Source organism: Euprymna scolopes, chromosome 12 (genome assembly GCF_053919585.1).
Source record: "Euprymna scolopes isolate OS-2025 chromosome 12, ASM5391958v1, whole genome shotgun sequence".
Classification (NCBI taxonomy): domain Eukaryota; kingdom Metazoa; phylum Mollusca; class Cephalopoda; order Sepiida; family Sepiolidae; genus Euprymna; species Euprymna scolopes.
In genome coordinates this window covers 146,604,687-146,625,984 of record NC_136493.1, presented here as the reverse complement: position 1 = coordinate 146,625,984, position 21,298 = coordinate 146,604,687, and the positions used below count along the sequence as shown (strand labels likewise).

The following is a 21,298-nucleotide window of genomic DNA, read 5'->3' as shown; positions in this document are numbered from 1 at the left end:
GTAGCATTCGTATACGTCCGCCCTTTTTCTTTATATTTTTTAATATATAAAATAACTCCTGAAATTGATTGTTATTAATTTCATGGTGCATGTTTGATTCATGGTTAAAATATTTGTTTGGACTTTTATCTTCAATGGAAGAAATTCTACGAAAAAAATCAAATCATTTTCAAAATCCCCTTAATTGTATTTCCACTTTTTCGCTGTATCAAATTTTTTCGCTACACAAAAACTTTCGATTATATAATGGTATATTTCAAAACAACAATTCCACAGGAATCGGAATCGTACTTGGTATCGGAATTGTTAATCAACATTTTCCTAGATTTGGAATCAGGAAAAATTTAGGAATCGTCCCAACACTAATTATAATCATCAGTAAAGGATTGCTCTATAGCAATAAGTACAAAGTGTGCATAAAATAAAATATCAAGTGTATTTTATGACCGGGCAACACAGGACAGTCTACTGGTATGTATGTATCTATAAAAAGAACTTTGTCTGCGCATGTGTGCGAGTTCGTTTCCTATGGACTCAAAAACGGCTAAGCCAGTTTTTATGAAAATTGAAACGAAGGTACTTTATGTTCCTGACAGTGTTCTTAGATAGGTTTTGTGTCAGAATGTCTTCAATAAGTATCAATAATCGAAATAATCCGATGAAAAGAGAATAGGTGGTTTGCTCATCCTAACATCACAAGTCCATTTGAGAAGTTTTATTACACCGCAAGCCAAAAGGACCAACACATAAAATCAACAGTAGGTACTTTGATATGACAGGGGCATGTTTGATATGAATGTTTCTGTTTAAAGCACAATTGCACCATGATACTTGACTTTTTTCATTTTAAACTTCAAGCCGTTACCTCTGTATAACCAGTAATGTCATGCATATAAAATTAACAGTAGGTTCTTTGATATGACTGGGGTGCATTTGAAATGAATGATTCCGTTTCAAGTATAATTGAAGCACTTGGGTGTGAAACATTTATTGATCATCATTCAATCCCATATTTTTATTGTCATCGAAATCAGTGAAATCGTCCATTTTTTTAATCAAATCGATCGATTGCCTACTTTTGTTGGGGATCCATCGTGGTGCATCGGAAAGAAGCTTCACATGCCTCTCCCCCAGTGACTTAGTCCACAATACATTATAGTCTACATTGCACTGAAGAGAACTTACTGTTGATTCAACGGCTTGAATTAAAGTTTTAAACGCACCCGTCATATCAAAGAAACTACTGTTGATTTTATATGCTGAGACTTTCTGCTTGTGTAGTGGTAATGGCTTGAATTTAAGTTTTAAATGAAAAAGTCAAGTATCATGCTTCAATTGTGCTTTAGAAACATTCATTTCAAACGCACTCCTGTCATGTCAAAGAACCAACTGTTGATTTTATATGCCGAGCCTTTCTGCTTGTGTGTCAATAAAACTTCTCAAATGCACTTGTTATGTTAGGTTGTATAAGGTGTTAATTTTGGTCAAAATCGACTGTTCCTTCTTTAATCAAATTATTTCAATTATCAATTATCGATACTTATTGAAAACATTCCAATACAAAAGTTATCTAAGAACACTACCAGATACATAAAGCACATTTGTGTGAAATTTCATAAAAATAGCCATTTTGGAGTCCATAGAGAAAAACACACACACAGTAGATATATATATACTAACTGAAGTACCTGTCTCTGATCTATTTTTTAACTTTTAGAAGTTAAGAACATTTATTAAATAAATATTTGGTAAATTTGTAAATTACACGCCACTCCACAAATAATATTCTACTGTTTTTTAGGTGATTATGTGTGAATACTCAGAAGAAAAAAAAATAACCATTATTTTGCATAGAAATTTAATGTAAAATGATCCCTCATTTCCTGGTCAATGTTATTAACTCCATTTTTTTTTTTTTTTTTTTTGCTATGTGAAACAAATTCTGTATGGTTTTTAATGCGTGTGTAGGGATGGCATGCTTAAAATTTAGTAAAAATAATAATAATAATTACTTGCACTACCCCAACCCTAAGTTTAAGTGCAAGCCCCCACCACTGCTACGACAAAACTTTTTTGTCCAATCTCTAACCCTAGGTCTGGGTGGCAAGGCCTCTCTTCAAACAAATTTCTCCTAGCCCCCTGGAATGTTTAAATTTAGTTACTTAACAAAATATCTTAAAAAAGATGCACAAATAACTATTGATTAGAAAGTTCTTGCGAAATTTTTAATTTTGATTTCAAATGATGTATTTTTTAATAAGTTTTCATCATAATACTTTTACTTTATATATCATTTTAAAGAGACTTTTTCACTCTATTTAATCATTTCCAACTGTATTCAATTGCATTCCAATGAATTTTCCTTTCAAATACAACGGCCCTGGATGTGACCTTAAAAGACATCAAGTAGTAAGACCCCATTTGGAGCTGCGACTTTTGTGGGGCTGCCCCTTAGTTTCTATTAGGTGGACAAGAAAGATCCTTGCGGAATTTTTAATTTTAATTTCAAATGATGCGTTTTCAAATAAGTTTTCGTTATAATACCTTTACTTTATATATCATTTTATGGAGCGTTTTTCACTCTTTCTAATCGTTTAAATGACAACCGTTTCAAAGCAATTATGTCTTCTTTTCAGAACGTTGAATACAAGATGGAAAAAAAGCAAATTCGCATAATTTTCTTTTTTCAATTCAAGCTAGTCCGAAAAGCTGCTGAAACAGCTCATGATATCAACAGAGCATTTGGCCCAAGAACCACTACTGAATGCACAGCACAATGGTGATTTAAGAAATTTTGTGGTGGCAATGATTAGTGTAGTGGTTGGCCAATGGATGTTGAGAAAGATCAATTAAGAGCCTTAGTCAAAGCCAATCCATGCACAATTGTTCAAGAACTTGCTTCTGAATTAGACATAACATATACAACAATTTCTAACCACTTGAGAGAGATTGGAAATACAAAAACACATGATAAATGGGTGCCTCACAAATTGAACTACAAGCAAAAGAAACACGTCATTTTTTTTTACGCAACAAGAACGACCCGTTTCTTGACCAGGTTGTGAATTGCGATGAAAAGTGGGTTCTTTATGACAACCGGCGATGCTCAGAGATGCCGACAAAGTTCCACTACACTTCCTGAAGCCAGAGTTGCACCAAAAGAAGGTCATGCTGACTGTTGGGTGGCCTGCGACCGGTCTTATCCATTACAGTCCTTTCAATAAAGGCGAAACCATTATGGCGGTGAAGTACTGTCAACAAATGGATGAAATGCATCAGAAACTTCGACAACAATACCCAGCATTAGTCAACAGAAAAGGCCCAATTCTCCTCCACAACAATGCCAAACTGCATATTGTTAAATCGACCCTGCAGAAGTTGAACGAATTGAGCTCCGAAACTCCGCCTCATCCACCATACTTTCCAGACTTCTCACCTACCAACTACCACTTTTTCAGGCATCTCGACAACTTTCAGTATGAGAAATGCTTCAAAAACCTAAGTGATATCAAAAACGCATTCAGCAACTTCATTGCCACTAGAATGCAAAATGTTTGTTACTGCTTGTTTTGCGTTGATTTTGATGGTGCTTATTTTGATCAATCAATTTTTGTTTGAGCCGAAATTTCAAAGTTAAAAACCGCGAGAACTTGTCAACCTGATAAATATTTTTTCATTTTAGTTTTGAAATGTTAGAATTTGAAATTTTTAGTAATTTTGATTTTAAGATTTTTTGTAGGTCCTGAGGAACATGCTGATTCTAGTGGGGATAATGATCCCGCCGAAGAACTAGACCAAAGCAGTACGCAGAGACTTAGCACCAACAAGTACGTGAACATTATCAACCAATTTCAACAGAACATTCGGCAGGGCTCAAAACACCAACTCTGCAAACATAGTTTTGGATGCTTTCATTATGTCATCAAAGTAAGTTGATTATTGTGCAACTAAAAACAATTTAAAAAATTTTGTTCAACTAAAAACAATTTAAAAAATTTTGTACAACTAAAAACAATTTAAAAAATTTTGTTCAACTAAAAACAATTTAAAAAATTTTGTTCAACTAAAAACAATTTAAAAAATTTTGTGCAACTAAAAACAATTTAAAAAATTTTGTGCAACTAAAAACAATTTAAAAAATTTTGTGCAACTAAAAACAATTTAAAAAATTTTGTGCAACTAAAAACAATTTAAAAAATTTTGTGCAACTAAAAACAATTTAAAAAATTTGGTACAACTAGTAACCATATTGAAAATCAGAAGGACTCAGCGCCCGCCCACAAGTTCAAAGAGATCCAGGTATGCATCAGAAAGAGTGCTACAACTTTGTACCCTTCTTTCGCTGCCCCCCCTCCTCCTCAATCCTGAACCCGCTGGACTACTTCATTTAGTCATACATCGAGAACATCACCAACATGACCTCCCACAGCACCAAAACCAGCCTGATCACAGCCATATGCTGAGTATTTGCCGTGCTCCCGCCAGCGCTTGTGGAAAAGGCATGCTTCCAGTTCCAGACCCGTATCAAGGCGACGATGGAGGCTGAAGGCGGCTACATTGAATAGATGTCAGCTTTACTACATAATCAAGTTACCTGAATTGATTTTTTCAATAAAAGTTTTAAAATAAAGCTGTAGTGTTTTCCTTAAGGCGACAACTTTATCGTTCCATCTTGTATATGTTTCGACCTATGATTACTCTGCCCTTCTTCTTTACGGTGATGTCTTTTGTGTATTTCAATATGATGATGATGATGATGATTGTTGTTGTTGCTCATCATCATCATCATCTTTATGTACTTAAATCAGATGATATTATGGATGTTTCTGACAGCAGAGAAAGAATTGCTATTTACTGGGTCAGCTGTTGTTCTTAGTTGGGTGATATGTGGAGGTTTTCAATCCTCTCATAGTATTCATCAAGTTTCATCTGTTAAAATCTACATATCCATCTGATTAACTTTTATCCTCGAATGGTTTCTGGCCCTGAATGGTGACTCATGAGTAAAAAATAAACAATGATAATTATTTTTTCTTGATTTTAAAATTTCATAAATGGTGATAATAATGTTCTTTGTGTACTTAAATCAGATGAACTAATAAATATTTCTGACAAAGGGTGAAGAATTGTCGTTTCCTGGGTCTTTACACTGTGTGATAATTTAATTATGTGCTATCTTGTTAAAAAAAAAATTCTGGAAAAGAGGATGGTATTTAGGAATTGTAGGTTCAGCCTTTGAGAGAAATTCGACCAATAGGAGTGTATTTACAGACTGTTATCCTCATCTTCATTGTTGTTGTTTCAGTATATTTTGGCCAACTCATCCTTTGGCCTTCTTCAGATGATTAACCATGATGGGATAGGAATGCTGAGTTTTGTAACTGTATCCTCAGTAATTACTGCCTTCCGTAGTTGTTGTTGTCGTCTCACCACGTTTTGACCAACTAAACCTCTGGCCGGCTTTGGGTAGAGTTGAAACCGCTATCTTCAGACAATGCTCATCTTGAACCGTAGAGACTCAACACCTCTATCCACTATGCCACGGGCCCCAAAGGGCGATCAAGATTGGATTTTGTAGTCTTATAAATCCTTTTGTGTTCTTATCTGGTCTTCCATTGTTGTTTTTGTTTTTTGTTTTTTTTACATGGAGTTCACCACTTACCAAGGCCCAATGGCCACTCAGGGATAAGGGTTATTGTGTGTACAGTAATCAAAGGGATAGTGTAGCAATATTATTGGAGAATTGATAAGGTGTCATTACTTAGGGGGGGGGCGGTTCATCAGGAATTTGTTTGCGTTGGACTTGAAGACATCCAGGTTGAAGTCAGGAGGGAAACAGGCAAGTGGAACAGAGTTCCACAGGCGTGCAGTTCTAAGAAAGAAGCTTTGTTCATGGAATCTACGTTTTGATTTAGGCACAGATAAGGAGTGGGGAAAATTATTGACGGTGGTTTCAGCTAGTCGGGTGTTTTTTTGAAAAAGATTGGCGAGGGGGGACCAGAGAATGGAGCTCAGACGGGTCCATACCGAATGGTATTAAATATATGAAATGTGGTGAAGCAACAACTACTATGAAGATTACAGTCCACCAAAAAAAATGAATGCGCAAATTATGAAGCCTTGTCTCAAAGGATTCCAAAAAAATAAAAATAATATATAAGACCAATAGGAGGTTGTTACAGAAACTATATTCTCGGATTTTCCTGCTATTCTCTTTTTTTTTTTTTTTTTTTTTTTTTTTTGCTCCAGTACAGATCAGATCATTAGCTCTATTATTATTTATTTTTCTAAGGTGTCACCAAAAATCAAGGCCTAAATACCACTTAAGGATGAAGATTAAATGAATGTAAGGAAGATGGTTAGACAACACCATGATGATTGGTAACAATGTTGGTGATTGAGCAGAATTTCATTATTAAATAAGACAGCTCAACAAGAATTTGTTTATATTGGATTTGAAAATGACCATGTTATAGTCAGTTGGGAAGTAGCCCCACAGTATTGTGTTCCACAGATGGGCAGTTCTAGGAAAGAAACTTTTTTTACTTCACTGATGGATGTTTTGTTTAGTTTTAGGAAGAGAGAAAGAGAAAAGGAAACTATTGACAATGGTTGTAGCTAGACGAGTTTTTGTTGTGAATGTTTTAAGGGGAGGAACCATAAATTGAAGCTCAGTTGATTGCACTTCATGAAAGAAATTGATTCTTTTCATTATTGTTCATTGCCTTCTCCCTTCTGGCTACAATCCATTTAGTTTGTTTCATTTTTTTTCTTTTTTAAACAATTTGTCTTTTTTCATTCAAGTATGAAATGGTAAATACGTATGAAGTATAGGTATCACTTGAACATTTGTCCAGAATTCCTCCTTATATTAAAAACAAAAATAAAGAAAAATCTTTATGATGTACATATCCATGACAAAATGAAAATATCATATTCCAAAAATCATGTAAATTGATCAAGCAGTTTTATTTTTATAAAGAAAATCATTTTTAAGCGATTATTGGACATTCATAAGTATTATACCAGAAATCTCGCCAGTTTTGAATTATTGTAATGCTATCTCTTGCTTTTTAGGTATTTTTTTTCAAAATGGTAGATGACAAAGTCATTTCTTCAATGCTCATAAAATTTGATTTTTTCAATTTACTTGATTTTTAGAATATGATACTTTGGTTTCATCGAGTACATGCATCATACAGATTTTTCTTTATTTTTGAATTTTAATAGAGGGGTATTCTGGATGGGAACCGAACATTTGACTGACTATATTTTTCAATCAATTAATGTTTATTTTTCTGTTCTTTCAGGGATTCATTCACATGTTTGGAATCGGTTATTCACTCCAAATGGCCATTAAATTATTACCAGCACTCTTTCACAATTTTCTACAACCAAACATTTTAGTCAAATCTGTTATACATTCCGATAATTTCAGCTTTGGTGCTTTTCTTGCTTCTTTCTGTGCAGCTTTCAGGGTGAGTACAATATATCCTAACTGTTGGCTTCTATTTCATGACCATTCTAATTTCATACGGCTTGACAGCGAAACTTCCTGATGCTCTAAATATATAAAACTTTTAAAATTTAATGATTGAAAAAGATTTTAAATTTAAATCATATTTTGTTAAATATTTTTAATTAAATATTGTTATTAATATTAATAAATAATTAATTAATATTTATTAAATGTTTAATTATATATTTATTTTATATATGCAAAATTTTGTCTGTGCAAGGGAAAGTTTATTTATTTGGAAAGCGGGGGGGGGGGTCATCTGCCTTTTTTCCGCTCCCCTGTACCCCAATTAAATTATAAATGGTTGAGTTTAGTTCAGTTTTGAAATTCTCTATTTATTCCTGGGTTGGACAAAATGCAGATGGCTGGGATTCAAAACATTATGAGGATGACATCCCAGATGAGTATGTTATCCTGAATAATCCAAAATTTCAAATATTCTAATTTTATAATTAAAAATAATTAAAGTTTGAATAAATTTCCCAAGTTTATTCTTTTGCAATCATTTTAGAGTATCAACTGTGCATTACGATGGATCCGAAAGAAAGACAGCGGATTTAATGGATTGATTGCCGGATTTGTGGCTGGATGGTCAATGTTGTGGTACAAGAGCACAACTGTTGCTCTTTATCTTTCTTCCAAACTGATTGAAGTAAGTTTTTAGCACACTACATTTTTTTTACTCTGCCTTAGATTTTTCATTTTCAGTAAAAATATAAACCCACTGGAAAGTGAGAAAACTTAAAGAAATAGCTCACATGTTCGGACATAACAACCTACTGAGCAAACCAAGCATAGAGCTGAATGCAATTTGGACACCTCTGATAGAGAGAGAAAACCTTGAATAACAACATAGGTTTAACATTAACAAAAACCAACTAAGAATTGTCCTAGTGACATATGGCCGAGTGGTCCTAGACGTTGTATCAAAGTTTACAGTTACCCAAAGGTGCTGAGTTCAATCCTGAATGAAGGCAGTGAAAAAGTAACATTCAAAACAGAAAATCAGCAACTATGTCCCAAAGCCTAGCTGGAGTCCGAACACGGTACCCCCGTAATAATAATAAAGGGTTGGGTTCGAGACTCCTAACAAACGGTTCCCCAGTTCGATACAAAACACCTGACGAAGGCCGGAGGGCAAAACGGCCGAAACGTTGTGACAATAACAACCAAGATGAGGAAGTCAGTCCGACAATCTCAATAAAAAAAAACACCTCATTTCAAAAATACAGATAATTACTAAGTTTTTGCATATTATCAAAAAACAGCATCACAAACAACACATAATTTATATAAAATGAATGAAAGCTTCTTAGTTTTAACACATGAAAATTTGTGTGTGTGTGTACATATATAAATAACTGTATCATTATACTTTCTTCATCATTATCCTTTTTTTCCATTTGTATTCCGTGTTATACATGATTTTTGAAGTGATTATTTGTTAATTGCTTTTAAACGGTAAAAGTAGATCATAATTAACACTCAAAAATTAGCGAATAAAAAAACAAGTTTAATATGTGCAAATGAGTTGTAAGATTATTTTCGGCTGTAAAAAAAATCTTAGAAATTTTTTCCACACATTAAAACTAGGTTGATGCCTTTTATATGAATTATGTGAGTTTTTTTTTTTTATGTTTTTACTTTTACCAACTGTTTTTTTTGGTTTAATGGTTTAATTCAAATACATTTTCACACTCAATACATGTAAGTGTAACATTGCATGGGAGTTCTTCACTTCCCATCAGATGATCAACAGAAAGCAACCAAATTTCTCATGGACACGCTGTAAGTAGTTGACACAATGGATAGTGATGTTTGATTATAAAAATAGTTGTGGTGATGATAGAGCAGCTGAAGTTTCTATGCATTTTTTGAAAGTCATGTTTACCTCAAACAAAGCATATTACCACGTGGACGTAAGGGGCAACTATCTGTGACCATGTTTAGAGGAGATGGGTGAGATGTTGGTTTACATTTAAACATTTGTTTGTCAGTAAAGTCAAGGAAGTAAGTAACAGGGAGGGAATTCAAGAGAATAATCTATTGAAGTAGAAGGCTTTCCAGCATCTAGGAACCTCTACAGTTAAGAGGTGAAACTTTGGGGCTAAATGGGTTTGTCGAGATCATATGGATATCAAGGGGGCACAAGTGCAACGAGTTCATCAGAGCCCATTCCATTAAAATACTTGTAAAACAGGCGCAGGGATGCAACATTGCAGTGATAGGGCTTAGTTGACAGTGTACGACCTATTAGATTGAAGACTCTTTTTTGGACACTGTCCAAGACTAGTGATAGATGCACTAGTCCAGATGTGGCAACAATCCTCCTTGCATTGGTGAATGGTGACTTTATAAAGATACTCTCAGGAGTAATTTTCTAGCACGGTAGAGAGAACTTACCTTCTTTGCAGCAGCCTTTGCATGTCCTCAATGTGTTTGTTCCAACTCATGTTGCCTGTGAATATTGAGACGAGGAGTTTGAAGGACGACTTCTCAGGTAGAGTATTATTAATCATGGCTATCGGTGGTTGAGAAGGCTTCTTGTAATTGGTAAAAAAAATGTGACCTCTACGCCTGGCTAATAGGCAAAGAAGGAGTATGGAAGCCGGGCAATAGACAGTGCCTATCTACTCCTTAAGCAGTAAGTTTGCAGACCGGTAATTTGTTTGAGTCACCAGCTCTAGGAAGGTTGTCATTCAAGACTGAAGGGGCTTCCCTTCCCTTCGGTTTAGTTTCAGAGTTTTCCTTCTCCTAGAGAGGGTTTGCCCAGCACCTGGGTCCTAATCCAGGTATTTCTGCGACCCCGGTGGGAGGGTTAGTTTGTAAAGGTTATCTACTGTAAAATAATACTCCTCAAAGTGATTAAGGGACATTGCTATTTCATTGTTACTGGAGGAGGGGGTGAATAAGAGTTCATGCAGTGGAAGCAGCTATATTTATGGCTTAGGAATAGGATAACACGTTACAGAATGCTTGATATTAAGAATTCACTAAACATTTTGTTGCCCAAGCTCTGGATATTTCAGATGGCAGGACAGTTAAGATGTATCTTCAATGTAGATACAAGTAACGTCATTTTTTATATGAAGTACAATACAGTACAGGTATAATTGGAAGTAAATTATAAGCTATGGCCTGTTCAGTATGTATAATAAAGTAAATAGATATATGGGCAGATTTCCAGCAGATGCGAATATATGGAAGTTGTAGGTATTAAGTATGTTTCCTCTTCTAATGAAGATATCTTCAGCTTTCGTTTAAAAAAATCAGGAAGTTGTATTTTGCATTACAGAGTATTGGTTCAGTTTTGTATTTAATATTGCAAAGCTAAGGAAGAGACAGCTGTTGCTATGTAATGTAGATATCCGTAAATCTATGTACAGATTGTAGCTAGTAAGTATCTACCTGGATAAGAATAAGCTAATGCATGCCTTAGAGGTAGAAATGTATAGATGTTTAGTGATAATGACTTCCAATCCGTCAGCATGCGAAGGTTAAGGGCTGAAAGCTAAGAATCCCCCAAGAAGTGTGTAATGTATGAGTGTTAGTGGCACCTTGGGGAGTAGAGCTGATTGTTAGTTTTCAAGAGAGGATTAACCTGACAGAATACAGTAAAATTAATTGTTAAAATTTCGAGTGTCAAATAGTTTTGTTAGAGAGAGAATTTTTTTTTTCTTAACATGCAGATCAGACAGAGGCAGTCGTCTTGGAGGAAAAATGTACATTGGATATACGTAGCAAACCAGCAGGAGTGTTTGTACCGTAATTAGAGAGACTTAATACATGGTGCGTCGGATTTCATAGTTAAAGACAGTCAATTAGGTCAGGCTCTAATCATTGTGTATCTATTGAGAAATGGTCCTAGTGACATAACTAAGGACACTGAATTTCAGTTACAATTAATTAATTGAAAATAAGACAAATTTTATTCAGTGGTTTGGTATAGCTAGCAGGAACGCCACAGTTTTCAATACAAACGAGCTCATAGTAATTGTAGATATTAAGTTTATTACTTAAATAAACTCCTATCTTCTTCTAATGAAAAAAAAAAAATCCCAGTTTGTGGAAGATTCTGAAATACATTTTGCCAGGCTTTTCTTTTATCGCTAGTTTACTTGGAGTATAGCAGGAGTGAAGCTGTTTAACTCATACAAGGGAGGGGGGGGTAACAAATTTCATCTTACGACTAGAGAAAGTTTGCAAAAACAAGAAAAATAAGGCACAATAAATAAATATAAATGAAACAAAGAGAAAAACAAGAGAAACAAAATTTAGCGAGGTAGCATGTATACATTTCAGGAATTGAGATGAATTTAAAAAATTATTATTTATCATTCATTTTAGACACTGTTTTGCGTCTGTCTTGCTTGGCCAAATGAGAATTTGATCATTGGCAAATATATCCATCTCAAACACAATTTTATCAAGGAGGTAATTTATGAATATCATAAATAATAGAAATCCAAGGCACATTAACATGCAATTTGGATTTTCTTTTGTCTAAGAATGATCTGATTATATTTAGCATTCATTCTGTAATACTGTATGATTTGATTTTTATTAAGAACCCTTCATGCCTGATTTTGTGAAAGGCTTTGAATATATCAAGGGCTACAGCCTTGACTTCACCCAATTTATCCAGTGCATGATATGTGATCAGAGATTACTGTTAAAATAGCTATAGTAGAACAGTAATAAAATAAAAGAAAAACATCAATATCTTTGCTTAGTGACATCATGAACTTTGATGTTTTATTTTTTACACAATTTGTGAGTTTCCTATCACTCACTCTCTGGAAAGAAGAGTTTTGAAAAAAGTCAGCTTATAGACTGAAACAGATTTTTCTTCTTCACCATATCTCCTTTTAGATTTCCAATTCATGACGTCATATCCTGGCATGTAGCTTTAACTCTAACTTGACTTCTAATGGAAATTTCAATTTCCTTGCTTAAATTAACCTTATGTGGAATGTTCCAAGTAGCAAAAGAAAACAAAATACCAACACATTTTTACTCAATCGCATCATGTTTTTTTATGTTTTATTTTTTTACACATGATGTGAGCTTCCTCTGGTTTACTTCCCAGAATTAGGAAGTGTAGAAAGAGCTTTTTAACAAAACTAAACATTGTCTTATTTTTATCTCAATAGCAGTACTTGTAGCATGGTGTCTGTGATTTCTTCAATCTGCAGGGATTGTCAATCATTTTCTTTGTCAACAGAAACAGATGTTTGTCTCCATGATTCATAAATAGTTGGCTCATTAGATAGTGATGTTTAGTTGTTAAAGTAGTTGTAATGGTGATGAAGCCGCTGACGTTTCTGTTTTCTTTTCTCTTTTTAATGGTAATAATATTACAGAATAAAAGAAAAACATCAACAACATCTTTATTCAATGGCGTCGTGTGCTTTGAAAGTTTATTTTTTACGCGCTATACCAGATTCACCTTATGCGTTTCCTGGAAGTTTGAATGAAGACAGAGCATCAAAAAAAAAGGTGTTAGAACCTTATCAGCTCACCAGTCAAAGAGGAAGACATTTCTTTTCACTTTAGATTTCCTGTACACACAGCTTTAATTCTAATTCAACTTCACCCTCTAATAAAAAATTCCATTTTCTTATTCTAATCTTTCATAGAAATTTCTACTTTTTTTAAATGTTATTTTTGTTCACTCACATTCAAGATCACTACGTAACCATCAAATGGTGTGTAGATAGAGGAGAGGAGGAATATTCAATTATATTCAAATTCTCTCTTTGTTTCCTTTAAATTCTTTAATATTAGGATTTTTTTTTTTAATTTTTTTATTCCATTTTCACTCTAAACAAGAAACAGTGCCACTTTGAAGTAGGGGGTTACTGTCAGGGACATAAGTTGCAGGGATATTATGAAGGGAGATGAGCAGCAAGAAATCCCTACATAGTACCCCAGTAGTTGTTGCCCCTGATAGTAGCCCCCTACACCAAAGTGGCAAAGTGCCTTGTTTTGGGATGAAAATGTAATAAAAAATAAATAAATAAAAAAAGATGTCTGTTCACATTACACTTGAACTTCTGCATGTCAGTACAGTTACGGAAGTAAAATCCCGGAAGGGAGTTAGTCTAGCAGTCCTGGGTAATAAACTATTGAAGTAGAAGGCTTTCTTACATCTAGAGATCTCTACTGTGTAGGGGTGGGATTTTGCTGCTTGTCGGGTTTGTTGGGGGTATTTACGTCGAGGGGGGTACAAGTGCTTGTAGTTCATCAGTGTATTCACCATTAAAGTACTTGTAGAACAGGCAGAGGGATACAACATTTTGTCGATGGGACAGAGGTTGAAGCTTAGATGACAGTTCAGGACCTATCAGGTTGGCAATTCTCTTTTGAACCTTGTCCAGGAGCGAGAGACAAGCAGCAGATGCACCAGCCCAAATGTGACAACAATACTCCATACATGGGCGAATGATGGCATTATAGAGGTACAAGATACTTTCGGGCGTAAATAGCTTTCTAGCAAGGTAGAGAGAGAGCCCACCTTCTTCGCAACATGGAGTTTGCCCTAGCCATCACCAGATATCTGCACACCTTTGTAACCATCTCACTGGAAAATGGCTGCATACGAAAGCATGAATATGAACTTATATTTAAATGCAAATGATTTTTCTATCTTTTACAGGTTCTCTACTTTAAAGGAATTGAAATCAATATGTTGCCACATATACCAAGTGCAGACAAAATTCTGTATATGCTATCAACCGCCGTCCTCTTTCATGCAGTGAGTTGTTTGCTTTTTATAAAACTATTTCCTCATTTAAGCAAATTTTCAGTCACTAAGAAGAAAGGTTATCTCTATATTCTAGTTAAATTAGCAATTAATATGCTAAGATATTTCGTACAGATAAATAATAATTATTGTATTTTTTTACCTCAGTAAAAACAGAGTTTTCTATATTTTACCTGCATTACAAACTATTAGACTATTTGAACTTAAAAAAAAGAGGTGCAACTTTACTATAGTGTCTTGAAAAAACACATTTCCAAGAAAAACATTGTGTCATGCCGAAATTAATGAATTCCAAAAATTATGAAAAATGGTAGAAAAATAATTATAAGTAAAAACAGATTTTTTTCAAATTTGTGATTTTCCAGTATAAATTAACCCTTCAGTAACTCGAAATCAAAGGGAGATAATCGATACACTACTTTTCAGGGTGGCCATCTTGCTTTTTCTTAAGAAACTGCACTGCTTTTTCAAAAAGTCAGCTCTGGCACATCTACGACTAGACCATTTTTTGTAATTTTTGGAATTTATACAAATTTCGACATGACACATAAGCATGTAATGTTTTCCCCTGAAATACCTTTGTTCAAAAATACATGATTGGGTCGGACAACACACTATAGTAAAGTTGCACCAAAAAAGGTTTGAAACTTGATCACAGAACCGTTTACCCTATGACTTCAATTGGACCACGAGAGTTGAATTTCATTGAAATTAACATGAAAATAATAATCGATTTATTGGCTCAAGAATAATTCACAAATCACTTGACTTTTTCTCTCACTTTTTTTTTCTTCATCTTCTTTAAGTCAGCAAATTACAGATATTAAATAATTTCATTTAATTCTGTTTAACCAATGAAAAATACGGATAATTCGCTGACTCATCTTTATTTTCTTATTAAGGTGAATTGACTTATAACATATTGCAAGGAACCATTTACACTTTGATTTCAATGTCATCATTAAAACTCAATTTCATTGAATTAATATGAAAATAACAATTGACTTTGTTGCCTCAGTCAAAAATAGTATGGCTTACAAATAACTAGATGTTTTAGTCTTCACATTCGATCTCAACATTTCTTTAATTTTCAAACTTCACGCTAGTCAAAAAGAAAGCCCTCTTCATCGTGAGAATAAGGTAAGTCGAGGCCACTTCCATTGTCGATCTGAGTTCAGGGATCATCACATCTGCCACAAGCAACCAAACCAGTATTTTATACATGTTACATTTGTGACATGTTCCCATGACTATTTGAACAATAAGAAAGGTTTGAAACTTGATCAGAAAAGCATTTACACTCTGACTCAAATCGAATCATTAAAGCTCAATTTCATTGAATAAAACAATAATCAACTTGTTGCTTCAGTCAAAAATAATGCGGTTTACAAATCACAAGATGTTTTCTCTCATTTCTCTTCTTTTTTCATCTCCTTTGAGTCAGCAGATTTCAGACATTCAATAATTTCAGTTAATTCTTTTTAATCAATAAAAAGAACTTTGCAGCTAATTCTATGCTGTGCGACGAAGGCCATCAACTCCCCGTATTTTCTCCTATAACACAGAACACGCTATGCAACATACAAATATCTGTGATGAGGTCGCCAAGCTAATCAAGAAACTTGATTTCAGTAAAGCAACTGGCCCTGACGGCATTCCAATTATAGTGTTGAAAAAGCTTCAATCAGAACTTGCTCCCATACTTACAAAACTGTTTAAGCCTTGCCTTAAGGAGAAGTGCTTCCCAACTCTCCGGAAAACCTCATCAGTATGCCCTGTATTTAAGAATTCAGGTGATAAGTCATCTCCTTCTCAGTACAGACCAATAAGTCTCCTGTGTGTTATGAGTAAGTTGCTGGAATCCATATTAAATAGAGAAATAGTCAACCACCTCAGCAAAAATAACCTTCTTAGTGACATGCAATATGGTTTCCGTTCTGCTAGATCTACAGCAGATGTGCTAATGGTTATATCTCATAGGATTAGTGAATCTCTTGACAAAGGTTTCCTTTCTAGGGCAATTGCTCTTGACATATCAAAGGCCTTTGACAAGGTATGGCATAAAGGCCTATTTCACAAGATTTCCAGCTACGGTAAACTGGAAATGTTTTCTCAATCATTAAATCATTTCTCTCTGATAGGCTCATAAGAGTAGTGGTTGATTGGCAGAAATCAGAGGCCCACAGTATTAATACTGGAATCCCTCAGGAGTCCATCCTGGGCCCAACTCTCTTCCTGATCTACATCAATGTCCTCCCAAAACACATACTTAAATCATTCATTGACATCTATGCTTATGACACGACCATCTATGGCAACACATCAAAGACTGTAAATGACAAAGTTCTCTTATTCTCTCTCCTCTGATCTTGAGCGTGTGGTACAATGGGGGAAGAGGTGGCTGGTTACTTTTAATGCATCTAAAATCAAGCCCCTATCTTTACATCATCAACGGTCTGATCCCCATCTGGCATCAATTGAAATGGATGGCTCTCGTCTTGGGAAGACTCCATGTTTTGACAAGCTTCTGGGATTGACCTTTACTCCTGATCTGAAATGGAACATGTACATCAAGTCTGTTGCCAAAGTCGCTGGAAAAATGGTAGGATCCTTCTACCACTTCAGAAGATATCTCACTGCTGATGCAATTCTCTATCCATATAAAAACCAAGTAAATTAAAGATGGAATACTGCTGCCACATCTGGGCAGGAGTTGCTAAAAACCTTCTATCCTGCCTTGACAGAGTACAAAATAGACTTTGTGGCTTAGTGGGGGATGCCCTTTTCTCTTCCCTGCCACCTCTCTCCCACAGAAGAGACGTTGCAAGCCTTTGTTTTATTGTTACTTCCATGGCAAGTGTTCATCTGTGCTCCAATCTCTGGTCCCCCCCCCCCCGCAAATCTTTCACGATAAATACCCGTCAAGCTGAAACCACTGTCAAAATATTTTCCCACTCTTTATCTGTGCCTAAATCAAAACGTAGATTTCATGAACAAAGCTTCTTTCTTAGAACTGCACGCCTGTGGAACTCTGTTCCTCTGCCTGCCTCCCACCTGACTACAACTTGGATGTGTTCAAGTCCAACGTTAACAAATTCCTAATGAACCGCCCCCTTAAGTAAACACTTCATCAAATCTCCACACTAACGTAATGTACTTGCAATAACCCTTATCCCTGAGTGGCTTCCGGGCCTTGATAAGTAGTGACTACTGTGTAAAAAAAAAAAAAAAAAAAAATGCAAATGATGATTAAATGAAGAAACACGACTCTACTTTCATGCTCAACTGAGTTCCAATCTATCGTTCCCTCCCTGTAAAAAAGAACTTGTCTAGCTGCAACCACTTTAAATAGTTTTCCTTTCTGTGTGTTTCTAAAACTAAACATAACTTCCATAAGTAAAGTTTTTTCCAAGAATTATTTGTCTATGAAAAAAAAATACTACAGGGGCCGTTTCTTAGCTGACTACCACATGATAATTTTCAAGTCTAATGTAAACAAATTCTTGTTGAGCTGTCCTCTTAAACAACCAAATTCGTCTAAGTTTCAACCATCCATATCAATTCTTATAAAGTTGTCTCATCATCTGCCTGACAAATTCATTAACCCTTATCCTTGAGCAGCTTTTTGACTCTCCATTCTTCCTTGTTTTCAGTCTTTTTCATGAACTCATTTTTGGTGCCCTCTTTATTTGTTGTTGTTTAAACTGCCTGTGAATGTTGTACGTTGTCTTTCCCCTGCTCTTGTTTCCGCATATTTTGCCACTCCATAACAGTTTCTCTAGTTTGTCAGCCCTGATTATATGGCTGAAAAATTTGAGCTTTCTTTCTCTGATGATTGAGAAGGGATCTTATTCTGCATTTGTACATAAAAAAGATTGAATGCCAAAATATCTAGATTTTCCAGATTCTGCTTTTGTTAGAACTGTCTCAGTACAATGTTAATGTAGTTGCATTGTCTGAAATAAGGCCAGAATTTGATTGGCCCTTGGTTTATAAGCAGGTGAGCAGATAAACTGCACAAAGGGTTAGCATACATAATAGTCAAACTCCGGAAGCTGTACAGAATTTTGAACCAAACCTTTTATTTAATAATGTGTGCGGGTTAATTTTTTTGTTGGGGGGTAAAAAATTAATCATGTTATTCACAATTATTGTGACAATATTGTTGAATGAAAAGGTTGATGTGAAACAAAACTTGCAATTTAATTTGAAAAAGAATAACTGTTTTTCTTATCATGTAAATAGGAAATTCAGTTGACTTTGTAACCAGTACAACTGGTTGATCCTGACTAGATTAATCTTTACCTGGAAAAACTCTGATTGGTTCAATGCTGCCATTTTTTGCTGTTGTTTTAACTTATAACAAAAAAAAAAATCTTTATTTGAAAATCATTTAACTTTCTTTTTTATTTTAAATCAAATATTGATTTTATTTCATTTTTTAAAATAATTTGATTTTTGTTCAAATATTTTTTTCTTTCAAGGCCATTTTTGAACCACAATCAATTCGACCTGCTTACTGGAAATTTTTGCTTCGAATCACTGGCAACAAGTATGTACACATTTGTTACATAACCCAAGGGGGTAGGGGTCGTCATCGAGAGACCCTGTCATCATTTACTTCTAAAACATCATTTAACAATCCATTAATTAAATTCAACACAGGATCTTCAAAGACAAATGATTTATTAGACATGTTCATACAATCATCTGTAAATTCAAAGAGATTGGAGGAGAGAGAGAGTCAATTTGTTATTTTAAGCATATGGCTTGATTATTATTGCATTATCATACCATTTTCAAATATATCTTCTGGTTATTTCTATAAGGTATTTGCAACTTCTCTTCCAATTTTCGGATTTTTAAATCATGTTCAAACGTATTTTATTTCCTTTTGGTGGCTTGATTGTTGCTATTTCTTCTGATGAGTTAAGGGCAAAATAGATTCACTGATTGATATAATAATTAAGTGATTGATTTTGTGCTACAAAACAGTTACTGACAAGAATTGTAAGTGTCAATTGAATTAAAGGAATAAATTGTAAGATGGTCAACATCATGAACTTTGGAATATAGACTTTTGTCATTCCTTCATTAGATGCTCTGTAATTACATCAATGGCTGATTAAATGTCGGCAAAGTTTTCACCTAAAATGGTGATATCATCACTGTAGTCGAAATCCAATATTTGTTAATCATTAGTTATTTTGCTCACTTGAAATCATTTATCTGTTGTTCGTTCACAAACTGAAATGAAGAAATAAAAATGTATTCTCACTCTCCGTTGGCATTCTACCTGGTTAATATGTTTGTGAAATGTAGAAGTTCAAGATATTAGTGGATGGGGGGGGGGATCATATCAAAGAAATGAATGAGAACTGAAAACTGTATTTGGTGCGAGTTTACTGGTTGCATATCACTATTAATCAATGTGATTGGAATTCACTCTTGGTATATTGCAAACAGAAGCTGAACTCTGCAGTAGGTGCCAGAGCACAGAACTAGTGAATAATTCTATCATTTTTTTTTTTTAATTGGAAAACAAATTTCAAGAAACCCAAAAAGACAAGTGAAACGCTCTTTAGCTTTGATCGGCAATCACCTAAAAATGGTGTCTTAATAAAAAAAAAACTCTGGTTATCATTTCTGTGGTGTGGCTAATGGAAGGGTATCCAATCTATAAAAATTTTGCTTCAATTAAGAAAATGACTTTCAACAAAAGTTGATTGCATTTCAGCCTGTGTAGAACAATAATCAGTGGTTGACCAGAATTCCCTCTATATTAAAAAAACAAAAATACATTTATGATGTACATACATGAAAACATCATGTCCGAAAATCATATAAATTAATCAAGTAGTTTTATTTTTATGACGAAAATCATTTTTAAACGATCTAAGCAATTAATAGTCAATCATAAGTATTACAAGACTGATTTTGCAAGTTTTAATTATTGTGGAGTTATCTGCATTTATTTTTTCCAGATGGCAGCATAAGAGAGGGTTTTTTTGTTAACTCATAAAATTTGATTTTCTTAGTTAAGAAAAACTATTTGATGAGTTTACATGATTTTTGTAATATGATGTTTTCACTCCATCACAAGTGTGTACATCATACAGATGTTTCTGCATTTTTTTTTTTTTTTTAATATAAGGTAAATTTTATACAAGAACCCAACAATCAACCATAATTACCAATGAAAAAGCTAATCTATTTGTAAATTAGATTATTTTTATTTGATGCAATAAAAAAAACATAAATGAAAAAAAAATTTCAACTAAGAATGCAATAATGGCCATTTTCTTCTTTACCCCGACTTTTTGTTTTTCATTTTTACACATCACTAATATCAATTTTTTTTTTTGTTCTTTGTTTTCTTTTAGATTCAAAACAGTCAATCGTAGACTTTTGGACATCTTTCAAACAAAGGCTTCATTAATGGATCCTGAATATTGGCCCAAGTATGACCCAGCATTTTCCGACTTGGTCAAGCCATAAATGAAACAGAAATGAGGAGTTCAGCCAAAGATTTCACAACTCTCTTCATCCAACAAATCATATAATGTTAAAATTAATGATGAATAAAATTCACTATTTTAATTATTTGCTCGTGTATTGTGAGTCTAAAAATGGAAAATGCTAATGAAATGTTTTTTGACAAGTTATGTGTTTTTGTTTGTTTTATTGAAGAACTAGCAGGGAGGGAGTTTTGCCCGGTCGTAAAATATGCTTAAATATGATATTTTAATTTTTCCAGATTTTGTATATATTTTTATAGAGTCGTGATTTCAAAAGTAAAAAAAAACATATTTGGGTGCCATCAGCTAGAATCATTCAAAGCTGGTGACGTTACCATTGTACCAACGTGACACGCATATGAACTGATTAAAATTAAACTAAAATGAATGTACAAAATTTATAATGATTTTTTTCATTTTTGACCCCTTTGAACCTATTTTAACCAACTAACAACCCATAAGAGAACCGTCCATAAAAATCAAATCATTTGAGGC

At 34.1% G+C, this 21,298-nt stretch overlaps 1 protein-coding gene across 1 annotated transcript in view; it reads left to right on the top strand.

The window, feature by feature from the left end:
• The window catches only part of LOC145291529 (transmembrane protein 135-like), an 87,266-nt gene extending 66,376 nt beyond the window's left edge, over positions 1-20,890 (top strand). Inside the window, exons 8-13 of the mRNA XM_080137519.1 lie at positions 3,729-3,927; positions 7,311-7,478; positions 8,031-8,171; positions 14,178-14,276; positions 18,770-18,837; positions 20,669-20,890. Coding sequence (XP_079993645.1) covers positions 3,729-3,927; positions 7,311-7,478; positions 8,031-8,171; positions 14,178-14,276; positions 18,770-18,837; positions 20,669-20,783 — 790 coding nt within the window. The 3' untranslated portion in view covers positions 20,784-20,890. The remainder of the gene's footprint in view (positions 1-3,728; positions 3,928-7,310; positions 7,479-8,030; positions 8,172-14,177; positions 14,277-18,769; positions 18,838-20,668) is intronic.
• Positions 20,891-21,298: the final 408 nt, after the last annotated feature.